The sequence below is a fragment of the Patiria miniata genome, unplaced genomic scaffold (genome assembly GCF_015706575.1).
Source record: "Patiria miniata isolate m_02_andy unplaced genomic scaffold, ASM1570657v1 HiC_scaffold_3, whole genome shotgun sequence".
Taxonomy (NCBI): Eukaryota; Metazoa; Echinodermata; class Asteroidea; order Valvatida; family Asterinidae; genus Patiria; species Patiria miniata.
In genome coordinates this window covers 21799370-21827289 of record NW_024037069.1, presented here as the reverse complement: position 1 = coordinate 21827289, position 27920 = coordinate 21799370, and the positions used below count along the sequence as shown (strand labels likewise).

General features: G+C 41.4%; 2 protein-coding genes across 2 annotated transcripts; one reads left to right on the top strand and one right to left on the bottom strand.

The window, feature by feature from the left end:
- Positions 1–298: 298 nt before the first annotated feature.
- LOC119737687 (trace amine-associated receptor 8b-like) lies at positions 299–13434 on the bottom strand. Its single transcript, XM_038212224.1, has 2 exons — positions 13126–13434; positions 299–3220 (listed from the first exon to the last, which is right to left on the bottom strand). Exon 2 carries the CDS (start codon positions 2915–2917, stop codon positions 1766–1768), a length of 1152 nt encoding a protein of 383 aa, XP_038068152.1. The 5' UTR covers positions 2918–3220; positions 13126–13434; the 3' UTR covers positions 299–1765.
- An 8139-nt stretch (positions 13435–21573) lies between these two features.
- On the top strand, positions 21574–27788 carry LOC119737685. The gene is made up of 5 exons (XM_038212222.1): positions 21574–22191; positions 23866–24008; positions 24390–24621; positions 25027–25161; positions 26510–27788. The coding sequence occupies exons 1-5, from the start codon at positions 22110–22112 to the stop codon at positions 27439–27441; spliced, it is 1524 nt and encodes a 507-aa protein (XP_038068150.1). The 5' UTR covers positions 21574–22109; the 3' UTR covers positions 27442–27788.
- Positions 27789–27920: the final 132 nt, after the last annotated feature.

The following is a 27920-nucleotide window of genomic DNA, read 5'->3' as shown; positions in this document are numbered from 1 at the left end:
ATATAATCGCTGCCCTTTAATATTTAGAACACTTTCCTTCTTAATTCTGGAAATAATTTTAATGTGCTATATTTTATCGGGATTATGTTGTGGTCTTGGCTTTAAAACAAACTTTGCTGTAAACCAATGACCATGCAGAAAATTCTATCCGAAAAACAAAATGCGGAAATAATGTCCTTTACAATTATGTTAAACCACAGAGCATGTTCCTTGCTTTGACATGCCAATTATTCAGAGTGAACCAGTCAGGGAACCATTGAAATGAATGTAACACTAGAAAAACCACAACGTACAGACATAATTTGAACAAAGAACATCCTCATGGTTTATTGTTGCTTAAACAGACCAAAATAATTTTAATCACACAACTATTATTGTCCACGTTTTAATACGCTAAAACCGCAGTCGTTACAGATTACCCTAGCGATAGTACTGTCTCTCGTTTAAAGGTGTATCCCAATAGCTTCCGACTTTTACGTACAGTAAATCTACTTTCATTTCTTACATGTACATTGTATTAATAAGTTTCAGAGTCTTATTTCTTACGGCTTTGGCTTGTCTAGAACTCATGGTTTTCTATTAAAGAGGTAGCCTACATGGGTTATAAACAAAACAAGTTGCTTTAAGTTTAGTTTTTATACTACTGTATACAATTACGGATAGGGCGCATGCGCCCCAGCGCATCATAAGCAATACATTCAGTACTCTTCTAGATTGTCTAGATTTGAAAAAGATTGACTTATCTGTCTGTCAACTTATGCCAATCAAGAATGTTCATGTTCCTCTCACGATACTTGGACCTGATTTCCTTCCCTCCTTACACCTAAGACTTCTGATGTTCAAGTTAATAATGATAACAGCTCGAGCATATAGCACATTACATGTATAGGCAAAATCGTAACAGTAGCATATCACATTTTCAAAAAGACAAGGTGTAAAAACGAGAGCTTTGTATGTACAGGGTTTGACTTCTAAAATTATTTTATCGATCATAATAATACAATTTCAAAACCTTTATTCTTGGTCCAATTATAATGGGTTCGGGCGATGATCTGGCGATCAATCATCCATTGACAGAGGCACATAACAATGACACAAATTCATATTCAACCGAAATGTAGAAAAAATCTACAAAGCATTAAGAAAATCGAAAAACTTACTTTTAACACGAAAACATTTTGTACAATTTGGCATAATTATGGATGGTCCCTTTGGTATTTCAAGGTTTAAATCATCATTGGTATTGCAATAAGGCAAAGCTACAGTTAAGGCACTTTGTACAAGCGCAGTATTTTTGGCGTTCCGTTAGGGCTCAGAAGTTTGGAAGTAAAGCGGCATGTTACAACTGATGTAGTCGCCGATGGATAACGTATCACCAACCAATAAGGTCACACAAAATTAACTGATAGTGTAGTTACTTTTACTACACTCTTTATCGGTAAATTTGTGTTGCATTATCGGTTGGGACTATAATAATGTTACAACGATTGACTGATATCATGTAGCGTTCATTTTACTACTGTACACTATATCAGTCAACTGTTTGTTACATTATCGGTAAGTGATACAGTATCGGTAAATTTTTGTGACATTAGGCCTATCGGTTGGTGATACGTTATCCGTTGGTTACTACATTATTGTAACACGGCCTCTTCTTCAATATTGGCGTGACGGAATCAAATTTAAGACGGTGGTTCAAACTTCAACGCCTACATGTGTTTCACAGCTAATAACAGCTTTCGTCTTGTCTACAGTACAATTCCTTTCATTTCGAAAAGTCATCACGAGAAAGTGCGTATCGAAGAAAACTCGAAGGCTCGGGTATTTTGGAGAACTTGAGGGTGACGATGCAGACAAATACGGTCCTGAAGTACGGGTGTTTGGCTGCGTAGATGACCGGGTTGACGCAGCTGTTTAGGAGGAGAATCACACCGGCGTACGGAGTGAAGTGATCGGCTGCTGGTATCATAAGACCCACGCTGTATGGTGTCAAGCAGAGGACGAAGGCACAGACTACGTAGAAGAGGTTCTTAGTGATCTCGACCTGTCGTCTGCTGAGACGTCTACGGGTTGAATTGACAGGAGAGAGTGTCCCTGGGTGCGGGGTGCCGTTGTTGTTGGCGGTGGGGCTCTTGGGGTAGGAGGAAGAGGAGTGGTCACTCGGTGCAATGTTTGGTGTCAAGATAGTTTTCGTGTGATGCTTGATGTATAGGAAGATCTTAACGTAGCTTACTACGATGACGAGCATGGGGATTGGGTACAGGACCGCAGAGACTATCATGTCGTAAGGGTTGGATAGGGGGCCGCCCGATGTCTGCACAGGGCCGCATCGCAGGTACTTCTCATCATAGCCGAGTTTACCGACTCCGAGTAGAGGGGGGAGAGTAACCGTCACGAACGGTAGCAGCCAGGCCACGAGCGTGGTCACCAAGAGCATCTTACGGGTGTAGAGGGTTCGGTATCTGGTGCTCGGCTGAGTGATTAGGAAGAGTCTGTTCACAGCGATGAAGGCAAGGGTGATGATGCTGGACCCGACGAAAATGATGGTCAAGCCTCCAAAAGCCGAGCAGATCCACATACCGATGGGCCAGCCGTCTATGCTTACTGCTCCCAAGACATGCCACGGTAAGCACAGGCAGGTGAGCAAGTCCGTAGTGCTAAGGCTGACCACGTACACGTTGGTGGCAGTCCGGAGTTTGCGACTCAGCGCGACGGAGAGGATGACTAGGCCGTTGCCCACGCTGCCTACCACGGCGATGATGCTCATAGCGACCGCCAGGACGATCCGTTCTCCGTAAGTGAATCGGCCTGCGTACTCTGATTCAACCAGTAGGCCCATGCCTCCAGATGCATTCCCAGACGTATTAGATGATGTGAGTACACCCCCGAACGGAGATGCGTTGGAAACAAGTTCCATTTTGTCAGTGCGGAACACAATTTTGAACGATGGCAAGATGTCTCAAGTTAGGCTTCCTGAGTAACACAGCGTTACTCTTCTCCGACACAGCTTTTATGGTGAGCTCACTGTGCAGGGGATATTTTATATAGTCCGCTCGATACTTGCACGGTGTGATGAAACGTGATCAGTCATCGACAGACTGTTCAAATGTTATTGGCTGACTGCGTCAACACCGTGAGAGATCATGACCTTGCGGTCATAGCGCCAGTTAGGTGATATCAACAGGAAATGTACTCTCTCCTTGTCACCACGCAAGCTTTCCTGAAGAGGAACAAGTAAAAGAAAAAAAATTGAAACAAAAAAATATATGTATTGCAGCGGGATCTTTCCTGTTTGTGAGTTTGTACTTTGGCCCCTGGGGATCCATAGATGGAATCAGGCATGACAATCGTTTATGTTTAATTTGATTTTAATTTGGCCGAAAGACGGAAGGTGTTTATGGGGTCAGCACGGATGGTAAGTGACGGTGTGGAAGGATTTAAGAACGCGCGTGACGCGGCAAAGTGAAGGTTCTTCTGTGTATCGAGTCTTCGGAATGCCAAGATCAGGGAAAATTAATAACTTAATTAATTACCATAGTAAGTGTGAAATGACCTTGTTTACCAAGTTCGACTGCAAATTTCAAAGGTTGATGAAAGAAAGTTGAGGATTGACCAATATCGCTGACAACTGAGGGTGTTATTGGATAGAATTGTTTGGTACAAAACAAGGTTATGTAGTCAAGCAAAACAACACGCAGGGCTGAAACGCGATTGCTAAAGTACTTTTAATGTCATGTTTATTCATTCTCGGTGACTAAACACCCCATATAGTGCATTTCATCGGCCTTGCATTGCGAAACATGTTCGGGCAGGATAAACAGCCAGTCGGGTTACACAAATGTACTTAAAACCGCGCATGCGCAAAAGTTCAGAATTCAGAGGACAATTGAATGACTGTGCGGAATAAAAGGTAACTAGAGACCACTGACCAATCAGGATTTGTTGGTAGCAATTGGCCTATCAATGATGACAGTGTAACTACAGACTTTAGCAGTTTCTTGAACTTACTTACCCAAGACAGATTTCTTTTTCTTAAAAAAGCCCGTCTTTTATCATCTACAAAAAAGCTACACTGTATATCTAAACCTCCAACATTTATCAAAGGCAAAATTTATTTCAAGAGCGGCTATTTTTAAAACATTTTCGTAAACAAATCAACTTGGTGACTGTGTATATACGGAGCTGACAGAGTGAACGACCGCGTGTATCTCCATCGATATAGTCGCCGGTCTCAATCGGGTCCCATCCATTTCAATTTATATACAATGTCAAAATGGAAAACCAGCTGTCGGCCAAACTATACTATCAGGACTGTACGTCGGAAAGCTCGTGATATGCGTTATCTGAAAAAACAACAGCCCAATTGACCAATTCACAGGAAACGCGCTAATAAGGCATGTGATGTGTTTTTTTTGGGGGGGGGGGGGTTGTTCTTCGGAAAATGGGATGGGAAAGCGGAACAGCGGATAATTGACAAGACAGGGAGGTTTACATTTTTTGAAGAATAAAAGTTTGATGAACCTGACGGGTATACAACACAAGTATAGGAGGACATTTAGAAGACATCAAGAAATTCTTGGAGAGGCAATCGGCTCAGCATTCAGAGATAACGGAAGGAACTTTTTCTCTTTGAGAATTTTCAGCTGTTGTACACGGGGGGGGGGGGGGGAGGGGGCATGTGGCCCCAAATAAAGACAATTTGTACCCTTATACTGCTGGAAGAGGTGTGCGTGGGAAATGATGATCAGAGGCGTGCAACAGGAACATTTTAATGGCCGACTTGAAGTATTTCAGACTCAACATCAAAATCATATCTATATTCACCCACCAGTTCAGATGCACGCAAGTGTGTATTTGCCTGCAATCGGGGATCCCCTATTGTCCCTCTGTGGTTTGTACTTCAAATTCTTGGGAAGATCTCTCATACTTATGATGCACGATCTCCAAATTGGGGACCTTCAGGAATTGGGGACCCTATTGTCCTCTATTGTTCAACGTCCCATATTGAATGCAGAAACAAACTCATTTCAGACAGCCTGAGCCAAAATTATACCGCCCATCGTCCACCCCGGCAATACAATTATTAAGTCATCTTTCAAAATTGTTTTACTTTAATTCGATCTCACCGTCCCACGTCTGCATCATACACTAAATCACAACAGGAACTCAATGAGAACGAGAGGCATCAAAATGGGTCATATAATATGTAGCCAAAATGAACATCACCTTGGAAACGCATCTACGAAGGAAGCAAGGAAGACGCCTGGGCGACCCAATTTAATGAGCAACGGAAGACAGACGATCTGAAGATGGATGCGACACCGATATAGGTCAATCATCAGGCGCCCATCTTAGAACGGCATTGAAGACGCGCCAATTGCAGCGGAAAATGTGGGCAAGAATTTCACCTTGGTTACCAATTAAAATACTTCCGGGAAGGGGTACACTTCCGTGAAAAGGTTGCAGCATGATCTACAACAATTACTTATTTAAAAAAATAAGACGGATTTCTTCCTGCTAACGAATTTTTTTAACGTACCGAAAAAGGTGCACATACTTTGTGTATTGTTTATTCCAAGCTTTTGGTTTGACGTATCATCAGAAAGTTTATAACAATGACAATGCTGTTAGAATTTCGATTTCCGGCTGTCATTCTGAAATGCAGCCGTCCTCAAAGAGTGATTATGAACGTAGCAAACTGCCTACCCAACATTTAAGTCATTCTATTAATGATACTTGCAAGAATGGCAAATTACAAAGTACCAAGGTAACAGGGACAGGAACGAAATCACACTTTGGACGCTAATTTGACCCATATAGGACAGCAGTAGTGCTACTTTGACGGCTCTTCTATTGGACGTTTGAAATGCACAATTGGGAAGCAGTTTATACCTTTTCAGATGAGTCTTACCCCCCCCCCCCCAAAAAAAAAGGAGGGGACATGTAATAGGTGATTCCTCGAAGGGATTTCAATTTTGACGACTCATATTTTCCCCACCACCGTCACCCGAACAACGGTATACCATGGGTTCAGGGAAGGCATTTCAAAGACAATTTTCCTGACGATCCTGATTTAATGAGACTTCATGGAACCTAAAATTGGGACAGCTGTTTCGAGTAAAGCTTAACTCGAGGTATCAGATCAAGTTACTCTGATGGATTAAGTATTACACATGGACTTGATATTGGTCATTCAGGATGAGCTGCCGAAAACACGGGCCATGTTATGGTATCAGTCGGTCCTCTTAACATTTAATTTGCTGCCCACGACATTTTGTTTTTTCGAGAATATCATGAACTGCATCAGTCTTGTGCAATAGTAAGGAAACGTGAAAAGAAGTAAAGACTCATATTGAAAACGTAAGAGATGTTCTCTACATTACTATGACAGGATGCAATGATGAGAAAAAGGGTGACATGCAGACGTTTTTTCTTAAGTCTTCGCCGAAATGTCGCTATGCGCGATCAACTAATTTGTTTTCTCCGGAAATCTCAGTTAGATATTCTCATGGCTTGATGCCTTGATGCTCAGGTTGTGGTGTGTGTTTTTTTTTAGAAATCTCTCAACTCTTCGTTTGACGGCAAATAACTTTGAAACCAATATCATTCAATGAAAAAAAAACCCAGATGTTGACATTTCAACTATCCTCAATCAACCTCATTATATTGGATTCGCGGAACCAAAAACGAAGTTCACGGAGAGAAAACAGCTGTGAAAGAAGAACTCTGTTAGCAACTGCTGACAACTCTCAATTTAAAAACACATCTTTCGATTAGTCGGATTTAGGGGAATCAGAAAAAAAGAGTCGTGAAATTGAATTGCGTGAACGGACAAGGACGCGCGGTGAACGCCTCTCAGGTCGAGAGTCAAAAACACAAGTTCTCTTAATTTGCCAGATGTTTGGACTTGTCAACTTGATGCAAGATGAAGCATGGAAGACTCCTTGAGACTTTAAGAGGAGGGATCTGCTGACGGATTGGGTGCTATTCTAAGAATATCTCGCCGCATTCTTTGGATTCGGTTAAGAAAACAAACTCTGCTTCCGGTGGGGAAGAACGGAGCGAAGGAGAGGATTCTTTTGAAGACAACGACCGGAGGAGGCGCAGAAAATAATGAGCTTTTAAGAAACGCAAATAACCATAACTCCATCGACACTAACTTAAAAAATAGTGCTAAAATATTGTAATGATAATACATTTGAAATAATCTTAAACAAAAGTGAAATCGATAATATGATTTTAAAACGTTACCTTTTTATATAGAACCTACACATTGTCCTTTGTTCTATGAAAACACACATATCGTAAAAAAAAAAAAATACCCGGGCTTCAAGTTGCGATGGGTTAACGAGGTGAGTGACCAAATTGTGATGTCACGTTAATTTCTACTTTCATTCATTCTGCTGAATTTACGCTGTGAAATGTACAAGAAAATGCGGACGCTTATATGCATCCAATATTTTTCTTCATTTGTCAAAAGTGTTCGCTTTCATAAGCTTTTGACGATAAAAACGTAACTGAGGTGCGGGGCAAAAAATAAACCGAAAAGAAAATCTGAAAGGACACGGTTCAAACATGCCACCTGTCATTGAACCTCCGACAAGTCGTACCAATGCATCAGCTTATTGCTTGAATAATAACGCAATTCCATTCAAAGTGCGTCTTAACTGAACCGTCAGTATATTCACTGCGTCCCAAAACCTCAAAATTGTCAACACTCAATTTTGAAACGTATCTGTTAATTGTATAATGGTTCATCACTTATTAAAAACAATTGCATCTGGATATTATCCTCACGTGACGTGGGTCAATCAACCTACTCTCCATCATATAAAATCAAAGTACAAATATATTTTAATATGGCTCATCAAATTATTAAATATCCGGTTGTATATAAAAACTTGTCATACTTCGGAGAGACGGAGACATACTATAGACATTGACCAAACCAAAATAAACCAAATGAGAAATGTCACGCAGGATCGAAGACACTACCAAAATTGAACCATTTACATTGGCTGTTGTCAGTAACTTTACCAAAATATTTTGCCGAGGGTGTTTATTATACGTTTTTTTTTTTCCAGTGGAGTGATTACACGGTTTCCTTGAAAGTCACATGACTCACAGCCTCCGCTCTATTGGTCAAGAGTTTGCGTTTGACAATGATGGCAGTATTTCCGAACTCATTTCCTGAAGATTCATCTTCAGCAGATGAATGCATGCAGTGTGTTCCACTAAAATGATGCAACTTCATTCCAATCTAAATGGTTTGACGCGAATTGTCATAACTGCAGTGACCACACACGAGAATTATTTTCCTATTCTCCGCATTTTCTCTCTTACACATAACAGTAACGTTTTAACAGCATTGAAACCACACATTATCTGGCCTAGTTAGAAGGAAAGCTACTTTTAAAGCACTTGAGATATTGTGAACTACCACGCATATCTTGTCATCTACCCGACTTAAAAGCCTGTGAGCCTGCCAACTAAAATCATAACCGACCAAAAATAACTGCGATGAGTGATGTGTCCGCACACTTCCAACACAGGAACCGAAGTGTTGAATAAATATTTTGCCTGGAGAACCCTTTTAATCTCTTGCAGGGTGCATCAGAAATGGCCACGCACCAGGGACGAACTTAATTCACCCTAGCGCATAGATCACGCCCCGGCGACGCCGATGAACATTTCTGACATTCTGACAAGCAAACGACTTGGACATACTTCTGTCTTTACTGACAAAATGGCGTTTGGGCTTGACATTCTGCGACCACGTCCCTGGTCATGATCGAAAGAGGTGAACGGCGCGAAAATGAAATACATTCATCCGAGATGAAATAGATGACACCCTCATCATGTTGGATATAGGAGCAACTAACTGGCTCTTTTGTTTAACATTCCTCCATGTTGTAATCGTGGTGGGAGGTGGAATGACTGCTGAATTCGAAAAACATGAGGCCAAGTCAAAACAAGAAATTCCCTGGTTCGGGGTTTGAATCTGAATCCTCCGGCACGTCAATTTCTTGGTTCAAACAAAGTGAGTCAAACGATTTCCATGACAATAAGTGTGCAATAATCAACATTAGTTTTCGCACTGGCGTAGGGGCCTAAACCTGCTCATTTTCACAACATCAATCATCGTGACTGAGTTTCTCTCGCAAAGTGTTTGCATTTCACTCGATTAACATACCATTTCTTAGGGAAGACACAAAGCATTAGGTTATTTATGTTGTTTGGTAACAAAATAATTTCATTCTGACGTAACACGCGAATGGAGCAGGCGGCGAATTCAGACAGAGTGCAGACACAGAGTGAATGACCCAAAAATTATTTGTACTTTTATGGTTGTACTTTCCCATGTGATCTGCCTGACTATTACACGGCTACTCACCACTATTATGAACTAAGAATGTATACTACATTTCTGGTACAATTTAATCGCCATTACATTTTGGTTTCCATGGTCCCAATGACGTCACAGACAAGCTAGTACCCCGACCGACTCTGATAATTGGGGGCTATCAAAACTGATTAGAAACGTTCCAATCTTTCAACTTTGCATTCTCACAAAACTACTGTTTCACCACAGCTGGTCAAGCAAAGGGTAAAAATGTCCACTTATAATTGATTTTCATAAAATTCCGTAGGCCAAAAAAAACCCAGTTGATCGTCCCCGCCCGCATCCTTTTTTGAAGCCGCATCCTTTTTGGGTTTTTTCCCCTCACCTCAAAAAGCAACTTTTTCTTGTACTTGGCTTTAATAAAATACATAGAGCTTGTTTGACATGAATATTTTGACTATTACTATTAGGATAGCTAATTAAAAGCTAGCTGTCATTTTGAACCGAGGTTGGCGGCCATTTTGAATTTAAATACTTGGCGGCCATCTTGGAAACAAATAAAAATACAAAATAGAAAGGCCCTCATCCTCCTCTTATGAGAAAAAAACTCGAATGATCAACTTTTCTTTTTACTTGGGCTTATCGTCCAATTCAGAAGGAAGTCAGGTAGTCACAAATCTGCCAATATCAAAATACTGACAGATGTGACATTGATTAAAAGACACACATCTGGCGTCTGTATGTGAGCTGATTCCTGAATTGACAATTTTCATTTTTAATAAAACGAGAATATCTGATTACTTCATTAGGAAATCTAATATTACTGTGTCGAAAGAATGGCAATCACGTGGCCAGTTAGCGTGAGGGTTATCGAAGGTCAACCTTGAATAACTGTCACTCTCACACGTACCATCTGTCATTGTCCGAAATAATAAGAATCAGAATAACAACCTCGGGTACGTTGAGCAACGTGTGAAGAAAATGGTGAAATCATTTCTAAATAAAAAGTGTAACTATTCGAGCGTACGTAGCGTTTGGGGCCTTTTTGCGGTTCAACAAGGCCATTTGAGTAATACTCTTCTGTGGGCGTAAAGAAACGTCATGGATGCATATAACATTTCAAAATGACGTTTGACTAGCCGTAGATATTACAATTTTGTTTTCTTTTCACGTCTCCGAACCTAGAATATGTGTTGCCAATGTTCAGCGGACTCTTAATCTGTTTCAATTCTTCAAGCTAAATACTATTACTAGCGACTTATATCTCATGCTTGAAATTATCCAAAGCAGTATCGTAACTGCATAGGTGGTCAAGTTTACATTTGTTTTTAGGAGGGGGTACTCAATGGGGTTTTTTAACATTATTAAATAACAAGTTTTTCCCTTTCCCAAATTCTGAGCAGGAAAAGATGGACGAGGACCTCTATGGGGGGGGGGCACTGCCTTTACTAAAATCACAAATTTAAGTTGAATATAAAATATGCGATTTATTTTTCATGATTTCTTAACGTATAAGCTCGATATTTCACAACATTACAGAGAGACATGGCCGCTGAAGGCGGCAGGCCAGGCCTTGACCGGTCCGCTGACAAATTTCCTGTAAAAAATAACAAACCAAAATTTGGTATCCACGCAGTGATACACAATGCGCAAGATCTATTTTAGTTCCGTTATAATGACAAAAACAGATGTTAGTGTAAGTTTGTTTATGATGACACGGAACATTATATATGTATGATTGTTCTTGTGGTTTTGGCGTCGTTATACATTTGTACTTTGTTTTAGTTCATTGGCCGGCAATTCTGTTCCCAGGTCAACTGTGAAATACATAGAGGAAAATGCTCTAACAAGAAACTAGGGACGAAATTCAAATTGTGCCATAGTAGCTAGGGGTCGCGCTACGTTAGGGTACATGAACAATATTTCCTTACTAGGGACCGAGTTGACTTGACCGAGTTGAATTTAACTTAACTAGGAACGAGTTGACTTGGGACCGAGTTGACTCGGGACCTAGTTGAACATAACTATGGGACCGAGATGACTTGCAACTGAGTTGACTTGGGACCGAGTTGACTCGGGTCGAGACCGGCGAATTGGTTTGGGACCGAGTTGACCTGCACCGATCTGTCTGACGGTGGATAATTAACAGTAATATACGCTTCACTGACGTCTTCGATCGTGCATGCTACCAGAATCCTTTAAAAAATTAGACATTTTAAACCAGAACTGGCATGTGAGGCTGTTGTCAAGAAGTTGCCGAATCGTAAAATTGTGATTTAAATCCGGGTGGATATAGATCGAACATTTAGAGTCAAGATGAAAAAAATCATTCAATAGTTGCAACCCGCCATCTCCTCTATTCGGATATACAGATAAAACAGTTGTTTAGAACACACTTACAAAAAGCACCCCTTTATATTGACCATGGAGGTAGGAATAGACTAGGCCCAAGACTACACTGTTCACATACCTGACTTCCTAGGAAATACATCCCATCGTTGAAAAACTTCACCCCATCTTTAAAAAAAAAAGGTCTTTGAAGAATCGCCGCCAATTCTTTAGTATATAATGCGCTATTGAAAATCCGTCACAATGCGGACTGCATGGGCTTGGGTTCGTGGTTGTTAATGGGGATATCCGCGGGAAGATCAAAGACGGGTAATCTTGGGTGATGGAGAATTCAAGGCAAGACAACAATTAATGTGAGACTTTATAAGTCTTGGGTGGCGGTGACACCGAGTTATTGCCACGGTCGGGTTGAATAGGGAACCGGTCAGGGAGTAACCAAAGATGAACTCAAGACTAGGAACAGGTATAAGATTGTCAATTTATAAACACAAAAATCTGAAACATTGAATGAAAGGTCTGACAGATGCATTTCTTTCTATACTGATAATGTCCTTCTCGAAAAAAAATCGGATTTAAGACAAAAGTCTGAAAAATCTCATCCCGGTAAGAAGATGTTTATCATGCACAACGATTCTTCCTGAGAACTTTCCCCAGATAATCCTCTAAAAAGTTGACACATCCGCCACAAAGCTTCAAATCTTCTGAAGATGCACTACATGGATAGGCCTACTTTCATTTCTGACAATACTTGTACTCATCGACGATCCCGAATTATCTACTCTTATAGTTGGCTGCATTGGCGGTTAGAGGGGGGGGGGGGGCTTAATATTGTCTAGCATTGTCTAGCCCACCCACCCCCCAAAAAAGTGCACTAGCAAAATATAAGAATGTGACGTACATGCGAATTGTCTCCCCCTAAATAAATAGTCGCGAGAAGGGTGCATTTGTACACTTTTACTTAATATAGTGTGCCTGTTTGCAGGATTTTATCATCGCTTCCCATTGAAAATATGGCAACCCCCCCCCCGGCCCCACCTATTGATTTTCGGAGGCTTAAGTGTCCGTATAAAATACATTTCAGTACGCCTCCCTGAAAAAAATTATGGATTTACCCTGCTGCCCCGCCCTACTGCCCCCTCCCCCCACCCACCCTAAAACAAATATTGGCTCTAGAACTGCGCCTGGTTTGCTGTAGTTATAGCTCCGTATTGCTTTGGGGTAATATGAGGAATAAGAGCCAAGTCGGATATCAGTTATTCCATTGAGGATTCCTCCATGGTTATTCTTAGCAAAAAAAAAGGGGGGGAATGTAACGCAAGCTTCAACAACTGGTTTTATGAAAACTTGCTAAATTGACTTTCCAATTTATCCAACGAGCCAAAACCCCGGGAAATTGAAAAATCACTTTTAATCAAAACTAAAGTTGAACTTACCACTTTTTCGAAATTCCTCAGCTTGCAGATACAGTCGACGTTGCGTGGTCCGTATTGTGGCAGCGAGTACCTAATCGAACGTCGTATAAACGCAATGTGTATTGTGTACAAAGAAAACGACGCATCCGCATTGCGCACACACAGCGCAAGGGGTGAGATGGCTCATTCATTCAAGAAAGTCTTGTCCGTGACGCTACACACATCCACAGCACACACACTCCAAAATGGACGAGTCCATTTTCGTGTAGCGAACGTTACGGTAACTTCGCCAGCAGCGTTGCTTCACAAATAAGCTGAGATCTCTCTCTCTCTCTCTCAATAGTTAATTAATGAAACTTACGATAGCCAGATGGCGTGGTTTATTTACATCCTGCATGGCGACACTGCGGTCAACATCAAAGAAGAACCTTGCACTATAGATAGAGGCACGTCATTGTTAAGACTTCAACAACAGACACTGACCCATCAAAGTAAAACTGAACCGGAAGTTTTGTCTATTGATTTGGACAAACGGAACATTTTGGGTTGGAACAAAAAGAGCCGTACTAGCCAATTACGGTACGGTAACCTGAATGGTTCATATCACTGAATCACCGCGAGGACAAGATCAAAAAAGAGTCTTTGTAATGCAAGTGCGGCCCTTTTTTTGGGTCCAGTCATGGCAAGTCCGCGAAATGAGCGAAGCCATCTTTTCTTCATCTTTTACGGTTACATTATCAAAAGGCTTAAAGAAATCCTAGCTTGTGTAAATGGTCCGTGCGCGAACCATAGAGCGAGGAATAAGCCGAGGGCCAGTGGCTAGGGGGCCGGGGTGGAGTGGGAAGCCACACCCGAAAGTCTCACGACGACGGGCAGAGTATACTGCCCGAAAAGTTATGGCAAGGTCGGATCCAATTTTTGTTGTACCCAAAAAGTTTGTAAAAAATCATGGCGTGGGGTTCGGGGCTCGCTTAAGGGCCCCGAAAAAAAATGTGGATTGCTCTGTGGTGCGATCTGATATGAGGCAAATTCTCACCACTTCATCCAATGTTTTTTTTAAGGAAAAGATGGATTGCCTGCCTTTATTACGACGTCACTTAAACAACAATTGGGGTGGGGTTTTTTTTTGGGGGGGGGGGGGGCACGGCCCCTTTTCCTCCCCTCCCCCTCCCTGTGGGCCCCCTCCCACACTCACCTTCCTTTCGAGACGTGTTCCCCCTCCCTGTGTCCCCCTCCCACACTCAGAGTTTTGGACAGGTACAATGACCTTTTATCGTAACTCAAACAAATTGATAAACACTATATTTTGTGATCAGCTCCACCAAATGTATAGGCCCTGGCCCAAACTTCGGAAGGAGGCGCAGGCCTATCAAATCAACTTGAGCCGATAAAATCATCAAGCTGCAACGTATGGGTTGGACTTCGTCCGTGAATCCATCACAGGCATCGGACCCCTCCGCCGGGCGATACAGCTTGTTTACCGGGCGAAGGTTTGGACAGGCTCCCGCTGAACGCAAGACGTATTACCGTTAAAAAAAATAATCAACCAATCGAATTGAGTTCCCAATTTGCGCTGAAGCATTTACTCATTAACCAGCTGGACCCGAGGAATTTGTGATTAAATGCTGTCGTGCGTGAAAGTCTCAGAATTATAGCAATTTGCAAAATCATGCTGTTTTGTAAAATGTGGGTCTTTTTCAGGTGTCTGTTGTTCGCTAACCTTCCTCCAAATTGGAATCCAGTTAGGGAACTGTCAAGTATGCAGCTTCTTTCCAAAAAAGTTAAGACCCTACATAAAATACGGAGTAGTCTCGAACCGACATGGGTAATGAAAATTGACTCTCGCAAATTATGCCACTTTAAACGCCAGCCGTGATCACATTCTTGTGATGTATTGCCCAAATTTTAAAAAAATCCGTGTCTAAAAATAAAACCAATCATACTGTACCAATAGTGTAAAATAAAAATCCAAGCCCATAAATTTTCTTGAAGGCGCTCCAAATCATGACATTTATTTGCCTCAATGGTGCTCAGAGGACGACCGTATACAGTTTGAGATGGTGGAAATAGTTTCACAATACAGTTTTGGATTGTGGGGGATAGTGCTCGCGGGGATAATGGAGATGAATTGTGCCTCTTGAGATCCTCTGTATGCGGGGGGGGGGGGGGTAATTATATAAGATGGTCAACAACTAGACTGCGTCAGCGGGAAAAAAAACTGAATGTTTAAATTTTTGGGCAACTGTCTTAGGCAGAAACGGGCGACGCTATACGAGAAGAAATGCATGAATTGGGACGAATGGGCGTTTGTCCCGAACTTAAAATATTCTGATGCCGTTTAAATATCGACTAAAATATATATATATCTTAGGGAAAGTAATTTCTCCGCATTTGTTTGAAAATACATTTCAGTCATCAAAATACAAGGACATGGCCTTGCATCTCCTGCCAAAATGTTGTGCACAGGAAATTACGGGGGATATTAATGTCACCTTGAAAACCGTAGTAAATGATTTGTAAAAACAACTATTCACTTCACTGAAGCAGCGGAAATGAGTGGGTCTACACGCAACATTTGACTTTTGGACTTTCAGTGTGATGCAAGTGAAAAGCGATTAAAAAACGTGATCGGTTAACCGGTGACGCAGACGATAGCAAAAGTACTTTAATCTGACTGATGCTTATTGATTATTTTCAGTAGCCAATTGCCTAGCAACCAAATGCCGACCCATTACCCACACACCGACAAACCGACGAATCGGGAACAGGGAACACTGAGACAGATTAAAATGACTTGAACCGACCAACTCGCCAACCAATCGAGAGAAACGACCATAAACATTGACTTTGACCTCACTCTCTCACTCACTCGGTCGCCCACAGGCGGGCTCGAGTATGGATTTTCCAAGTAATTCGGTCCAGCATGAGGGTGGCCAGTTCGTCTGTCGATTCTACTCCGGTGTCCTTTTCAACTGTTTTATCGATTATATATTAAAAATGGATCGATTGATCGATTTCCAACCGATTGGTTTGTTTGAAGAATTTGATCTCCCAACTAAATACTTTGACAGAAGAGAAAGTGCACATTTTGACCACATTCCGGAACGACACGCGCGGGCCTGACGTCCAGGCGCACTCTGAGGGTATCAGATTGCAAGAAATGTTTCCTGGACGCCGATATACACGACCTTGCGGAAACAACAGACTGAAAACAACAGAAGAATACAATCAGGTAACAATCATGTATCCAGGGATCAAATTCATGGCCAAAATGAAAACAAACCACCAACAGGTATTGCATTTTCATCAGCGGACATTTCTCACAAATCTTCTAAGATGGAATTAATTTTGTGTTGCGGATGTAAGCCTGCAGGGTTTCTCATTTCACTTTGAGTTATAGACTTCTCTTCATTTATTTTCTTTTTTTTTACCAGATGAACCAGCAAATTTAACTGTTTGATGCTATATTTCCTTCTCACACAACAAAAGGCAAACATGATGGATTCATGGTTTCGGCGATGGATGCTATACAAAATACGTTGACCCTTTAATACCCTTGCTACGTCTTTCGGTCGAAATACGAAGAGTTTATAACACACGAACTCCAGTCTCTACAAAGCAAAATGTTGACTTACATTAACAATAGTATACAATAATGAATGATTGTGAGTGCAATGGTAACAATGAGGTGACAGATGAAATGTGAGTGGAATGGAACATTTCATCGTCACCGAATGAAATGATTCTTTCCATTGTACGGACGTGAAACATTCATTATTTGTTTCATATTACACAGTCTGTGGAGTTTTGAGTTTTGTTTCTTTGAACACCGAGCGTGTAAAAGCGCGCCACGCCACGGAAGATCTCGGGAGGAACACAGTCTTGTTGGAGTAGGCTAAACCCTGCAGACTAAAGCGGGCACGCTGGGAAGGCCCCCCTCAATGGCGAAAGCATTGTGCTATCTTTGCACAATTATAGCTTGCACAATGTTTTCACCATTGAAGGGGGCCTTGTGCGTGCATACAGTGATATATTAAGTGCCTGGATTCGTCTTTAGCTATACAACACCCGAGAGATCAAGGACGGAACATTCCTTCATCAACTCTGGTCTCTCTCGACGCCAGGCCGGTTTCCCCTTCGGAAAACGTGGGCCTTTGTCATTTGCACTCCGCCAAGGTCGCGACAGTATTTTGTAATACTATGATAATACAAGGCAAGTTCAATTATAAATGGGACAATTTTCTGGACAAGCTTTCATAAGACAGTGGCGAGAAAAAGCCTGCAGTGGTGGATCTATAATACGGGGTGTTATGGGAGGGTGGGGGTGTTCTAAACCCTCCCTCTTTAGACGCAAAAACAAATTAGGAAAATCGTACAGATAAACACAGTAAACCTCCCTCTTGGCGATTATATCCCCTCCATGGTTAAAACCTCCATCCGCCCCTGGCATTGTATCATGGTGAAATCACACAAACTTTAATTGATCTATACATATTCATGTGAAAATCAACAAAAAAATTTCGTTACGGTGAAATTTCAATTCTTACCTTTCTATAGGGCCATGGAACTTTAATACTGAACTGATGTTGGGTGGAATTTACAGAAGGTCATTGTTAATGGGGGGGGGGGGTAAAAAGTTCGTGAAAAGGGCACTGGCACATCCGTGCTAAATGTAGACAAGTGGCCTCCAACAAATCAACAAGTTTGTTTGTAAGGGGGGGGGCTGTTTAAACCGGACGATCATGATGGACACTGTCGGACATGCAATGGGTGGCGCTTTTCAGGGCGGCACAACTACGACGGTCGCGCGAAATTGCAAAAAAAGGCACTCGTTTATAAGGCCGCTGGTAAAAAAAGGGCATTTTTTTTTAAAGGGCACTTGTTAAAAAGGGCACTCTCTACAATACAATTGGGTTTTTTTTTTGGGGGGGGAGGGGGTAAATACCCCCCCCCCCCTTTATCCCCGCTTCTACGCCACTGAGTTATACCGCGACATGCTCTCCTGACACCAATTAACACTCAACTTAAAAATGTGCTGTGACGATTCACGTCATCCACCACCAATCCAAAGCTGAATCCGTGTTCCCACGATCACGTCTACAATAAAACGACCTTCCCCGTTGCACGTTATGCGTGCATTACCGTCACAGGGAACAGGACGTTCATATTTCCATTACATCCATATCGGATTACGACACGCGACTATCGTCTCTATCAATCAGTTTCATATTTCTGGTGCGGGTCGATGGTCATAGCGCGGTAATCTGAAGGATTTTTGGAGCGCACAATAAAAAAAATATTCTTAAAACTTTTTATCTTCAATCTTACAACTTTGTATATTCATTTTATCATCTCAATATATTTTATGAGATGATCAGATGAGGATAAAAAGTTTTAAGAATGTTGACAAGTCTCAGAAAAAAAATCTAATTATCCCGTCTTGAATCAAGCTAGGTATAAGGAAAGACGGGTATTGAACAGAAAAAAATGGCCACGTGTAATTTTTATAACAAAAGATTTTCAAAACTATAACACACGTACATCAGCAAGACACTTTCAAATTCTTTCCGAATCTTCGGGTTTTTCTTAGGTTGAAACTGTACTAACATTAAAGTTTTAGAATCGGCAGTAAACTGTACGTGGAAAGGGCAGAGAAAATAAAATATGTGGGTTGAGTTCACGGCTCCCCATCGCTTTCACCCATTTGAATTCACACACATCCCTATGTGATTTGTTTTCGTTTTGCTGAAAGAACACTCAACTTTTTTTCTAATCCGTGGACAGAACCTTAAAGCGGTGGTTTTGTTTAAAATTCCTTAACTTGGAAAGTACATGGGTGATTTGAATGAATCTTGTACTAAAAGAAAGCTTATGAATTGGGCTTTCATATCCTGGATTTTGAAAGTGCTACATGCAGAACTTCACTAGAACTTTTTACTCACCAAGGGACAGGGAATCTTCGATTTCCAAATTCACGTGTCACTCTTTACATGTGTGTATTCGCTGTCTTTGTCGCCTGCTCGCAAACATGAACCTGCCACCAAGTCTCCATACAGACCCCACAACTCAAACAATGCGCACATATTTGGATCTTTTTGCATTTACTCAATGAGGTTTCCCGCGGGGACTGAAGACGGACCAGACAAATCAGCTGTTTTCGTTTTTCTTGTAAACATTTACAAGTCATCTGTGATAAAAAAAAAATCGAGTCCCGTAGCAGCTGTCTCTATATTGTATACTCTTGTTCAAAGTGTAAATGGATAATATATGAGTTCTTACTCGCACATACAGTAAAGCGTCCGTTGTTCTTCCTGGCAATGATGGTTTTGTGAAAAAAAGTACACGTGGTTAAAGGTTTAGTCAGGTACCAACGGGTACGGACTGACTTCAACTTGTTCTCATGTAATTACTTCCAGGAGCACGACCATTCAGCTGCGCATGCGTAATGGTAAATGTGTTTAAAGGGGGGGGGGCACCTATAATTGGAGAATCCAGTTATAACTTTACTCTGCAGACTGTCTGGTTTGCAAACAAAAATGAACCTAAAAACTGAAATTGAGAATCTGGGCAAAGAATATCTTATAGATTTCATTGTAGAGTCTATCACAAGTCAAGTCTTTAAGGTCCTTCACAAATCAATGGCAATGCCTGCATTTTCGAATGAAGCCACAGCTATATTCAAAACCACTCTGGCAACAGCTATATTCAAAACCACTCTATATATTCAACACCACTCTGTTGTTCATCCCCAGTTACTTTAGACTGGACAGACTTCTGATATACTTTCGAACGGACTTGTGATGGACTTGTGCATCGTGATGGACTTCGCCTAAACGCAAAATCGTTGCAGTCACTTGTGGAAAGTTAGTACACGTATCATGTTTTATAAAGGAACGATGACAGGGGACACTCAACATTGAGTCAATAAGTTTTGACAATCGCCGAACCTTTCCGCACCTGTTCACGGTGAATGAAACCACGGAATTCAGAAAACCGACTGGCCAATGTCACGGAACGCGTCATCAACTGCTTGCGACCTAAATAGGCACGCGGGCCCTGCTCGATGGTATAGGTCTATGTCCTGTCGGTAAAGACATCTACAGGTGAATGCTGGCGCCAATTTCATTGAACGGATCAGCACAATCATTTGCCAAGCACGCGATATAGTTGCTTGTCCAAAATAAGTAACCCAACACTATATCATGTGACTGCTTCTGACTGGACTTTTGTTCAACGAGTAAAATGTACTAAGGAGTCGAGCCAAGCATGTACATATGCGAGCTGGCACTGCGCACCCAAAGCAATAAGGGACGGAGTTCACTTTGCCCAACCCGTCCAGGTGTCATCCTTTTTTTGAGTGTCATTTGCATGAAATAATCTCCATTTAGTGTTCCAGTTGAAGCTCAGAATTTATAGTGCATGTCAATCACAAAGAATTCGTAAAGGACATTCCACATCACGACCTATAATTCTTCAAAAACATGGAGCAAAAAGAAACCCGCTACTTTTTAACAAACCAGATTTGATTTATTTAATATTAGGATTTCGCCAGATTTGATTGAATAGAACCAGTTTTAAATGTACACACCTTAAACAATAGCCTTACCAATAGATGCTTTTAGTACCTATAGACAACATCATTTCTACAACTGAATGTCTTCTCAAGTAAATCCCCGATTAACATTACTCCCCACATTTTCAACCCCAACACAAATACGCCCTATACCCGATCTATGATCGGGTAAATCAGCTCGTCTCATCAATAATTTGATGTCATTGAAAAAGAACTCCCCCCAGTATAAGTATATTTTGAACACGGTATAAAATTCAGACATACACATCATGAAGCTGTTCGCGTTTGTGCCACGTCATTGTGAGACTGGCGTGATGAACTCATAATTAGTAACTTATCTGGCAGCGAGTTATCTGGTATGCATCTGGTTCCGTTATCAAGTGAAATATGTACCTGGGGGAAAAACCCAAAAGAACATTTTGTACACCATATGTCAGCTTTCCAGGGTGAACGAGAATACGTATACAGACTTATCTGGCTCAATTGTTGATTAATTAAATTATTAGGCCTGGAAATATTTAATTTAGAATGAATTATACACATGTTTCCGTTAATGAAACTGGCGACATGTGCACAGTTTTTTCTCGTGACAATTATTAATGAACTCATCACGTCTGATTTTATTGCACAAAACTACGGACATGCTGTGCGCAAATGACAATGACATACAATGGGAATCAAAATAGACTTACACGAAGTGCATCCAAATTGCGATATTGATACTGAATATACTAAAGCTACACCATTTCAACATGTTCGCAGGCTTGTTCGACCCTGTTGCATCATGTGATGACATTTTTACTTGCTAGGCCTAATACGCCAACGACAGGTAAAGTTTTTTGGACATTTCAGTTGAGATTGACCCCTGTTTGGTCACACTCATTATTAGTTTTGTTAACTTGAATCGAATTGCGTGTTGGATGCCAACTTTAAGCAAACTGTTTCCATAATCAGCACCGCGTGGGTGTTTTAAAAGGGTTGACATTTAATGTCTAATGCAGGAAAAATACACGAGAAGAGCTTTACAATGGTCTCTTCACAGATGCTACTTCCAGATACGCGTTATGTAGGCCTACTCCAACCCATTTTCGGGGGTATCTGAATAAAAATGAGGGCGGTATCATGGCATTAAGTTGCTGACCGCATTTGGGAACAACATGTTGACTTGTTTGTTGTCAATAATCGTTTGTGTTTGAAATCATCGGTCCATCAGCTGTGCGTCCTTATCAGAATGTCAAAGTCCAACATTGATTCTCTCACACAGCCAGTAGCAAAAACATGCCTTGCACAAGTACAGTGAACTAGCATTCATTACATTATACGGTCATTTATAGTCATTCTCTACAATGATGAATTCTTGCGCTTGTTTCTTTCCAACTGACCCGAGTTTTTGAAAGTCCATTTTGTGCGACTCAATAGTTACGATGCCAGCATGTGTGATTTACCGTGGTACCGTACTTCTTTTCAGCTGACCGTGGCGGTGCTGATAGTGACCCAGGGGTGCGAGGCCATCGGTAGGTATGACACGCCTCGCTACGCCCGGTGATTAGTCGGACTAGTGCGGTGTTGGGAAAAGTTTAGAATGAACCCAACTTTGGATCACAAAACAACATGACTTGGTAACCCCTTATTGTATTAAAATTGCTCAGTCTAACTTTTTGCCTATTAATGTAGGCCTATAACTCGCGTAAAATATAGGAAATAAGACGAACCTGGTAAATTTACATTACCGTCATGCAATTACCAAGGTGTAACATTATGAATACATGTACTTTGTTACATGGGGATTTCCCCTTTCTCGCTCCCACTATAACCGTGCACTCCTGTATCTCATTCTCAATAAAAGATTCCGGGCACGTGATCAAGGGAGGCGCACACACATTACGGCCCCCATCAATGGCTGTTGTGCAAACTGTCTGCCAGCACACTGCTTTCGCCACAGTAGGGGAACGGCGGGGGTTTCGCGATAGAATTGGCAGCGTGCTCGGAATTGGTCTAGGCTACAGCAGGAGCACGTTTTGGCGGCCCTTGAACTGGAACATGTTTCTGACGTCACAGCCGTGACCTGAAACATGTTTACAGTCACAGCGCCAAAACGTGCCCCTGGATACATGTAGGAACGCCCTCTTGCGGCTTAGAAAATCAATTACTCCGCAACTTATATTCTTACATTTTAAAAGTTGCTAGACCAGAGGTCTACAACATGCACATTGCCTCCAGCCAGAGTTAAAGCTTCTTGCAAAACTACGCAGAGTCATGACTTTATGTTGTGGATAGTCGCTATAAATACGGAGTTATCGTCTATCAGTCACAATCACATTTATCGTCTGTAACGCATCCATAACCTTCGTGATAATCCCACACCAGAAAACTGGCTACTCGCAAAGCTTGACAGAGCTGCCTCATCTCAAGAACGTACGAGCTCGGCGAAACATTCAGACATGTACTCCATCACACACTTTAAGAACGCGCACTGTATGTACTGCATAAGAAGAAAAGGAGTAATTGATGATATTCCAGGCGGGAACTCATTAGGGTGCGATACATCGATGCTGTCAAAAGTACCAACGACCTTTGGTAATCTATTGACAAGACAAACACACACAAAACGCTCATCAATAATTGCCATTAGGATGAAATGACGCAGGGCCTAAATGAAGAGCTTAAAGCTACTTCAAAGATATCTTGGGATGATGTGAATCTAAAGTGACATGCATGGGTCGTGTTCGATGGGGAAAAATGTTGTTGTATCAAACTTAAAACGAGACTTTAAGCGCCAACAATAGGTTTAAAATGCGCAAATTGGACGATAATATACCTAAGTATTATGTCTATAACGGCGCTGTGGTTATGTGGCGTTTTCTTCGCTATACACTTTCCATTTTACCAAATTTTATTGCATTTGGAACAACTCGGAGCTGCATGGGAGTCCTTAAAACACCATTGCAGTGTTTGGCCAAATTTTAAGGGTATATTTTGTCCAACAGAGACCTTGTATTTTTTATATTTGGGACCACTGCCTTATCACATACATCCACATTGCCTAAGCCTTGTTTTTTAACCAACAACAATAATTTACATAATGACAAATGCATTATGTAGTATACATGTGTAATTTCTTTACAGCAACTTTAATATCACAGAACAAAGCTTAATTGTCGCTACCATTTTGTTTTTGCCTCGTCCAGTATACATGCAGTCTCAATGTGGCCATACTGTGACGTCACATGGTGACGTCATCATCTCGCAGACGTCGCTGTACTACCAATCTAGAACGGAATGCTCACTAAAATTAGTGGCACCGGACAGCCGCCAGAAAGTCAGGCTAAAGGTGAATATCACAATGTCAGGATTCTTGTTTTAAGACAGAGTTTGTGAAATAATGGGCGCCGTGGCTGAAACACCCAGCTAAAACTCCTAAAAAAAGTGTGCATTTATGGAAGAATTACAGAATATAATCCTGGTTACTTTAGCAACAATCAAGAGCCGTCGGAGGCATTTTGCATAATTTTCATAAAGAGATAATTTGAGCTTTTTTGAGTCCGGCATTGTTTTAAGCACTGTTACGATGTTCCAATCATTGAACATACAATTTTAAAAGAAAAAGTCTCTTTTTAGATTTACAATCTTGTCTTTGTGGAACACAGTTAAACTTTTTTCTTTAAAAAACGGTGTGTTTTTAAAACTACTGTTGGTCGGTTTTTCTCAACAGTTCAAGGATCTCGACATAACATCAGACGATTCATGCAAACAGAATTTCCTGGAGGTTCGTGGCGCAGCTAAAACCCATGCAACACATGGAGGCCGAGGGCGTGTATTATGTGGGCGGGTAGCTCCACGTGATGATGTGACGTCATCGGGGGCGTGGCTTGAGCTCGAGTTCAAGTCCGACGGTGCACAGCACGGCAGAGGTTTTCGCGTGGTTTTCACTGCGATCTATCAAGGTTTGTTTTGTCGAAACCTCAACCATTTCGACATCGTGTAGCTTCTGCTAAAATAGTATAGGTTCACCTAAAAAGTTGAGGCAATTTCTAGAACGGCCCTTGTTGACATATTTGGTTCAATAAGAACCCCTCCCCCTCAAAAAAGACGGTCTGTGCGATAACTCTGAGGAAAATGACTACAATTTTTAAAACTGTTTTGTTTTGGGGGTCTTTTTTGTTGGTGGTGATGGTGGTGGGGGTTATTTGTTCGTTTGTTTGTATTTTTCAAGGAACTCTTCCAAAGTACATGTACCACCTTGAATTCTCACGGCCTTACTTCTCGAGTACACAGTGTGCAAAAAGATCTGTAGTTGTATGTCTAACCTTTAAAAAACATAAACATGACAGTTTGCACTGTCCCGCTAGGTACTTCGTGCACCGAGCCTGGGATGTTCAAATGCGCCAACGGGGACTGCATTTCATCACGTCTGAGGTGCGATTCGGTGGATCACTGCGGAGACGGATCGGATGAGGCGCAGACTGCGTACGCCACGTGCACAGGTAGTGTCTTCGTTGTTCATCGATGGGGCGTGTTCATTCAACACCAGAACGGGGTTCCGAATGACGGGGCCAACACGCGAAAGGTGTTCGCGAACAGGATTTTAACTCCCGATTATTGGGGAGTAGATGAAGAACGTCAAGAACAAAGATGGCGGACTTACCGCAATTTGCATAATTTGTGCACAAAATTGAAAACACTCATTAAGAGCAAGTAATGAATACTAGAGTGGGCTTGTCTTTGCCATTTTTAATGGGTGTTCCAGGTTTTAAATTATTTTCATAAGATCATTAGTTTTCTCTTCTTTAATTCGGCGTCTTGAATTCGCGGGCAGCAGCACTCGGTGCACGCACTTGGCGTTCTGATCGTAATCGATCGGCGGTCGAAAACACCGTTCGGGAGTTCCTCGAAAGCGGGGTTTTGAATACGTACGTGCGAAGGTGAAAATGATCGAATAATGGTAAAGGGGGCACCATTCAGTATACCGGATTAACGTTCTAATAGTTTGCGTCAGATATTGACCGCCAACCTCACTGTTTTATACGATGTTACTTGTAATTAGACAAAGCGGATAAAATATTATGTGCTCATTTCCGCTCCGTCATTGAAACCTGAATCTGAGTCCTTAAGAGATCTGGATTTTCGGCCCAAAATCCCAGATTTCTAGGAATTTACACGATTCTTACCAGGAATTTATTCACAGGATGTTTGTTCCATTACTAGGCCTATATTTACTTGCCTTAAGGGTCTGTCACTGATTGGTCAATGCCCCTTTAAAAAACACCCCAAATCCATTGAAAACACTATGGCTGAATGTCTACCAAAACTTGCCCAACAAAATTGCAACAGATGCTATTTGGAGGGTAACAGGCACAGACAACTGAGAATTAATAGAGCTACCACATCTAAAACAAGTGCAAGCACACAATTGCGAGAAGTCTTGCATGAAAGTCTTGCATGAAATCGATCAAAATTATCCCTGCCAGAGCTGAAAAATGCGACGCCGAAACATACGACGCCGATGGCACATATGGAACATCATACTTTGAGTAAATTTTCGGGACAGACAGACAGACAGGCCATTCGACTGACCGACCAACCACCAAGTGACACGTAGAAGCTCCTGCCAGAGCTTTAAAAAGTTTTTCAATCCAGACCCAATCCTTGCGCTTCCTCCAAGCTTTAATAAACTACAATTAAAGACACTAACCATAGAAATAACTCAAAATGCAGATTGACAAAGAATTTAATGGAAAATCAAGTTTTGTAGATGGGCCAGCCCAAGTAAATATCTTTGTAAAAAATGAAACTGATTATACAATTTGATTTATATTTGATTTTTTTTTATAGATATTTACGGAGGTGCTGCAATATCCACATACGAATTGAACCTTGCAAAGACTGTTTTCAGCACCGTGGGTGTTCTGTTTACTGGTCTACTCCTTGGAGTGATACTCTGGCAAAGCTGTGCTTACATATGGCAAAAGTGCCGGCAATCCAAACCACCCCAGAGGGAGGAAGTTTCATTAATGGAAAACAGACATGATGATTCGACGCTGGAAGTTGATACACAGATTGTTGATCGAGATATAAGCAATAACGACTTTTTCTATTCAAATGACAAAGGACAGATTTCAGAGGCATGTAGCAGGGAGGAAGAGCAGACGACAGAAGAGCACAAAATTGAGAATAATACAACAAATATGACTTTGGGAAGATTTAGCGTGCAAAAAGTTCACAGTAGCAAGGCTAATGAGAACACTATAGAACATGATGTAAAACAAAAGGATAGAGACAATAGTCAAAAAAGTGTGTCCATTGAGGGGGGAGAAGCAACAAGTGGAAAAGCTGAGAATGAGCCTCGGAGGGTTAGCATTGGACGATTCAATGTACAGAAAATTCAAGACCACACTACCAGCAAAAACAGCAACTTGCAATTTCCTGTCACATCTTTTGCCATCACCGACCCTACAAAGAGTATCAAACGACCTAAAGTCGGCTTTGTCTTGAACACAGGGGGCAAGGACCTGGACAGACGCATGTCAAAAGTCAAATTTGTGCTCCACAATGAAGATGACACTTCCTCCCCCAACTCCTCTGTGGCCCAGACACCCTCAATGCGACAGGGCTCAATCCTGAAGAAGGACCCAAAGTACCCCGATCTCCAAAGCTACAAGTCCAAACTCACTCTGAGTTTTAGGAGTGAGCCAAGTTCCTCTGATGACGAATTATCGTCTCAGTGGAGTGATACAACAAATGACACTGATGCGAGTAATGATTAAGTTCTTTGGAATGAGGATGCCGAGATAAGACTGTGACTAGCATCATAGACAAGTTGGAGTACACATTACAGAACAATGAGTGCCTGAAAAGTTTCCTTTTAAGTGTCACTATGCCAGCCACAGTTATTAACATTTTCAGTTTAAATAAATCAACCAAAAATAAGGATTAACATAAAGTTGGACTTGGTATTGTTTTTTCCAACTGTTATTGTTGATTATGAGACATATAATGAGAGGCTCTCTCATCCGTGTGTAACTTTTCATGATATCAATCAGTTTTTGAAAGGATATGTTCAAAATTAACAGCTCCCTTGACACGGTGGATCAACATTTTTGTTGTCGTCAAGTTACTGCTAATTGGGTCACTTCAAAAATTTACCACTACTTTTTAATTAAAAAAAAAACATTTGCAATGGATTTCCACCACTGTTGAAAAAAATGCTGGTGAGAGCACTGCAGAGATGTACAATATTGACATC

Bases quoted from the DNA above. Each gene is read 5' to 3' on its own strand.
- LOC119737687 (XM_038212224.1), bottom strand. From the start codon at position 2,917: ATGGAACTTGTTTCCAACGCATCTCCGTTCGGGGGTGTACTCACATCA.
- LOC119737685 (XM_038212222.1), top strand. From the start codon at position 22,110: ATGTGTGATTTACCGTGGTACCGTACTTCTTTTCAGCTGACCGTGGCG. The intron at 22,192-23,865 runs GTAGGTATGACA...TGCCTCGTCCAG, and splicing joins CCAGGGGTGCGAGGCCATCG to TATACATGCAGTCTCAATGT. The intron at 25,162-26,509 runs GTAGTGTCTTCG...TTTTTTTTATAG, and splicing joins TGCGTACGCCACGTGCACAG to ATATTTACGGAGGTGCTGCA.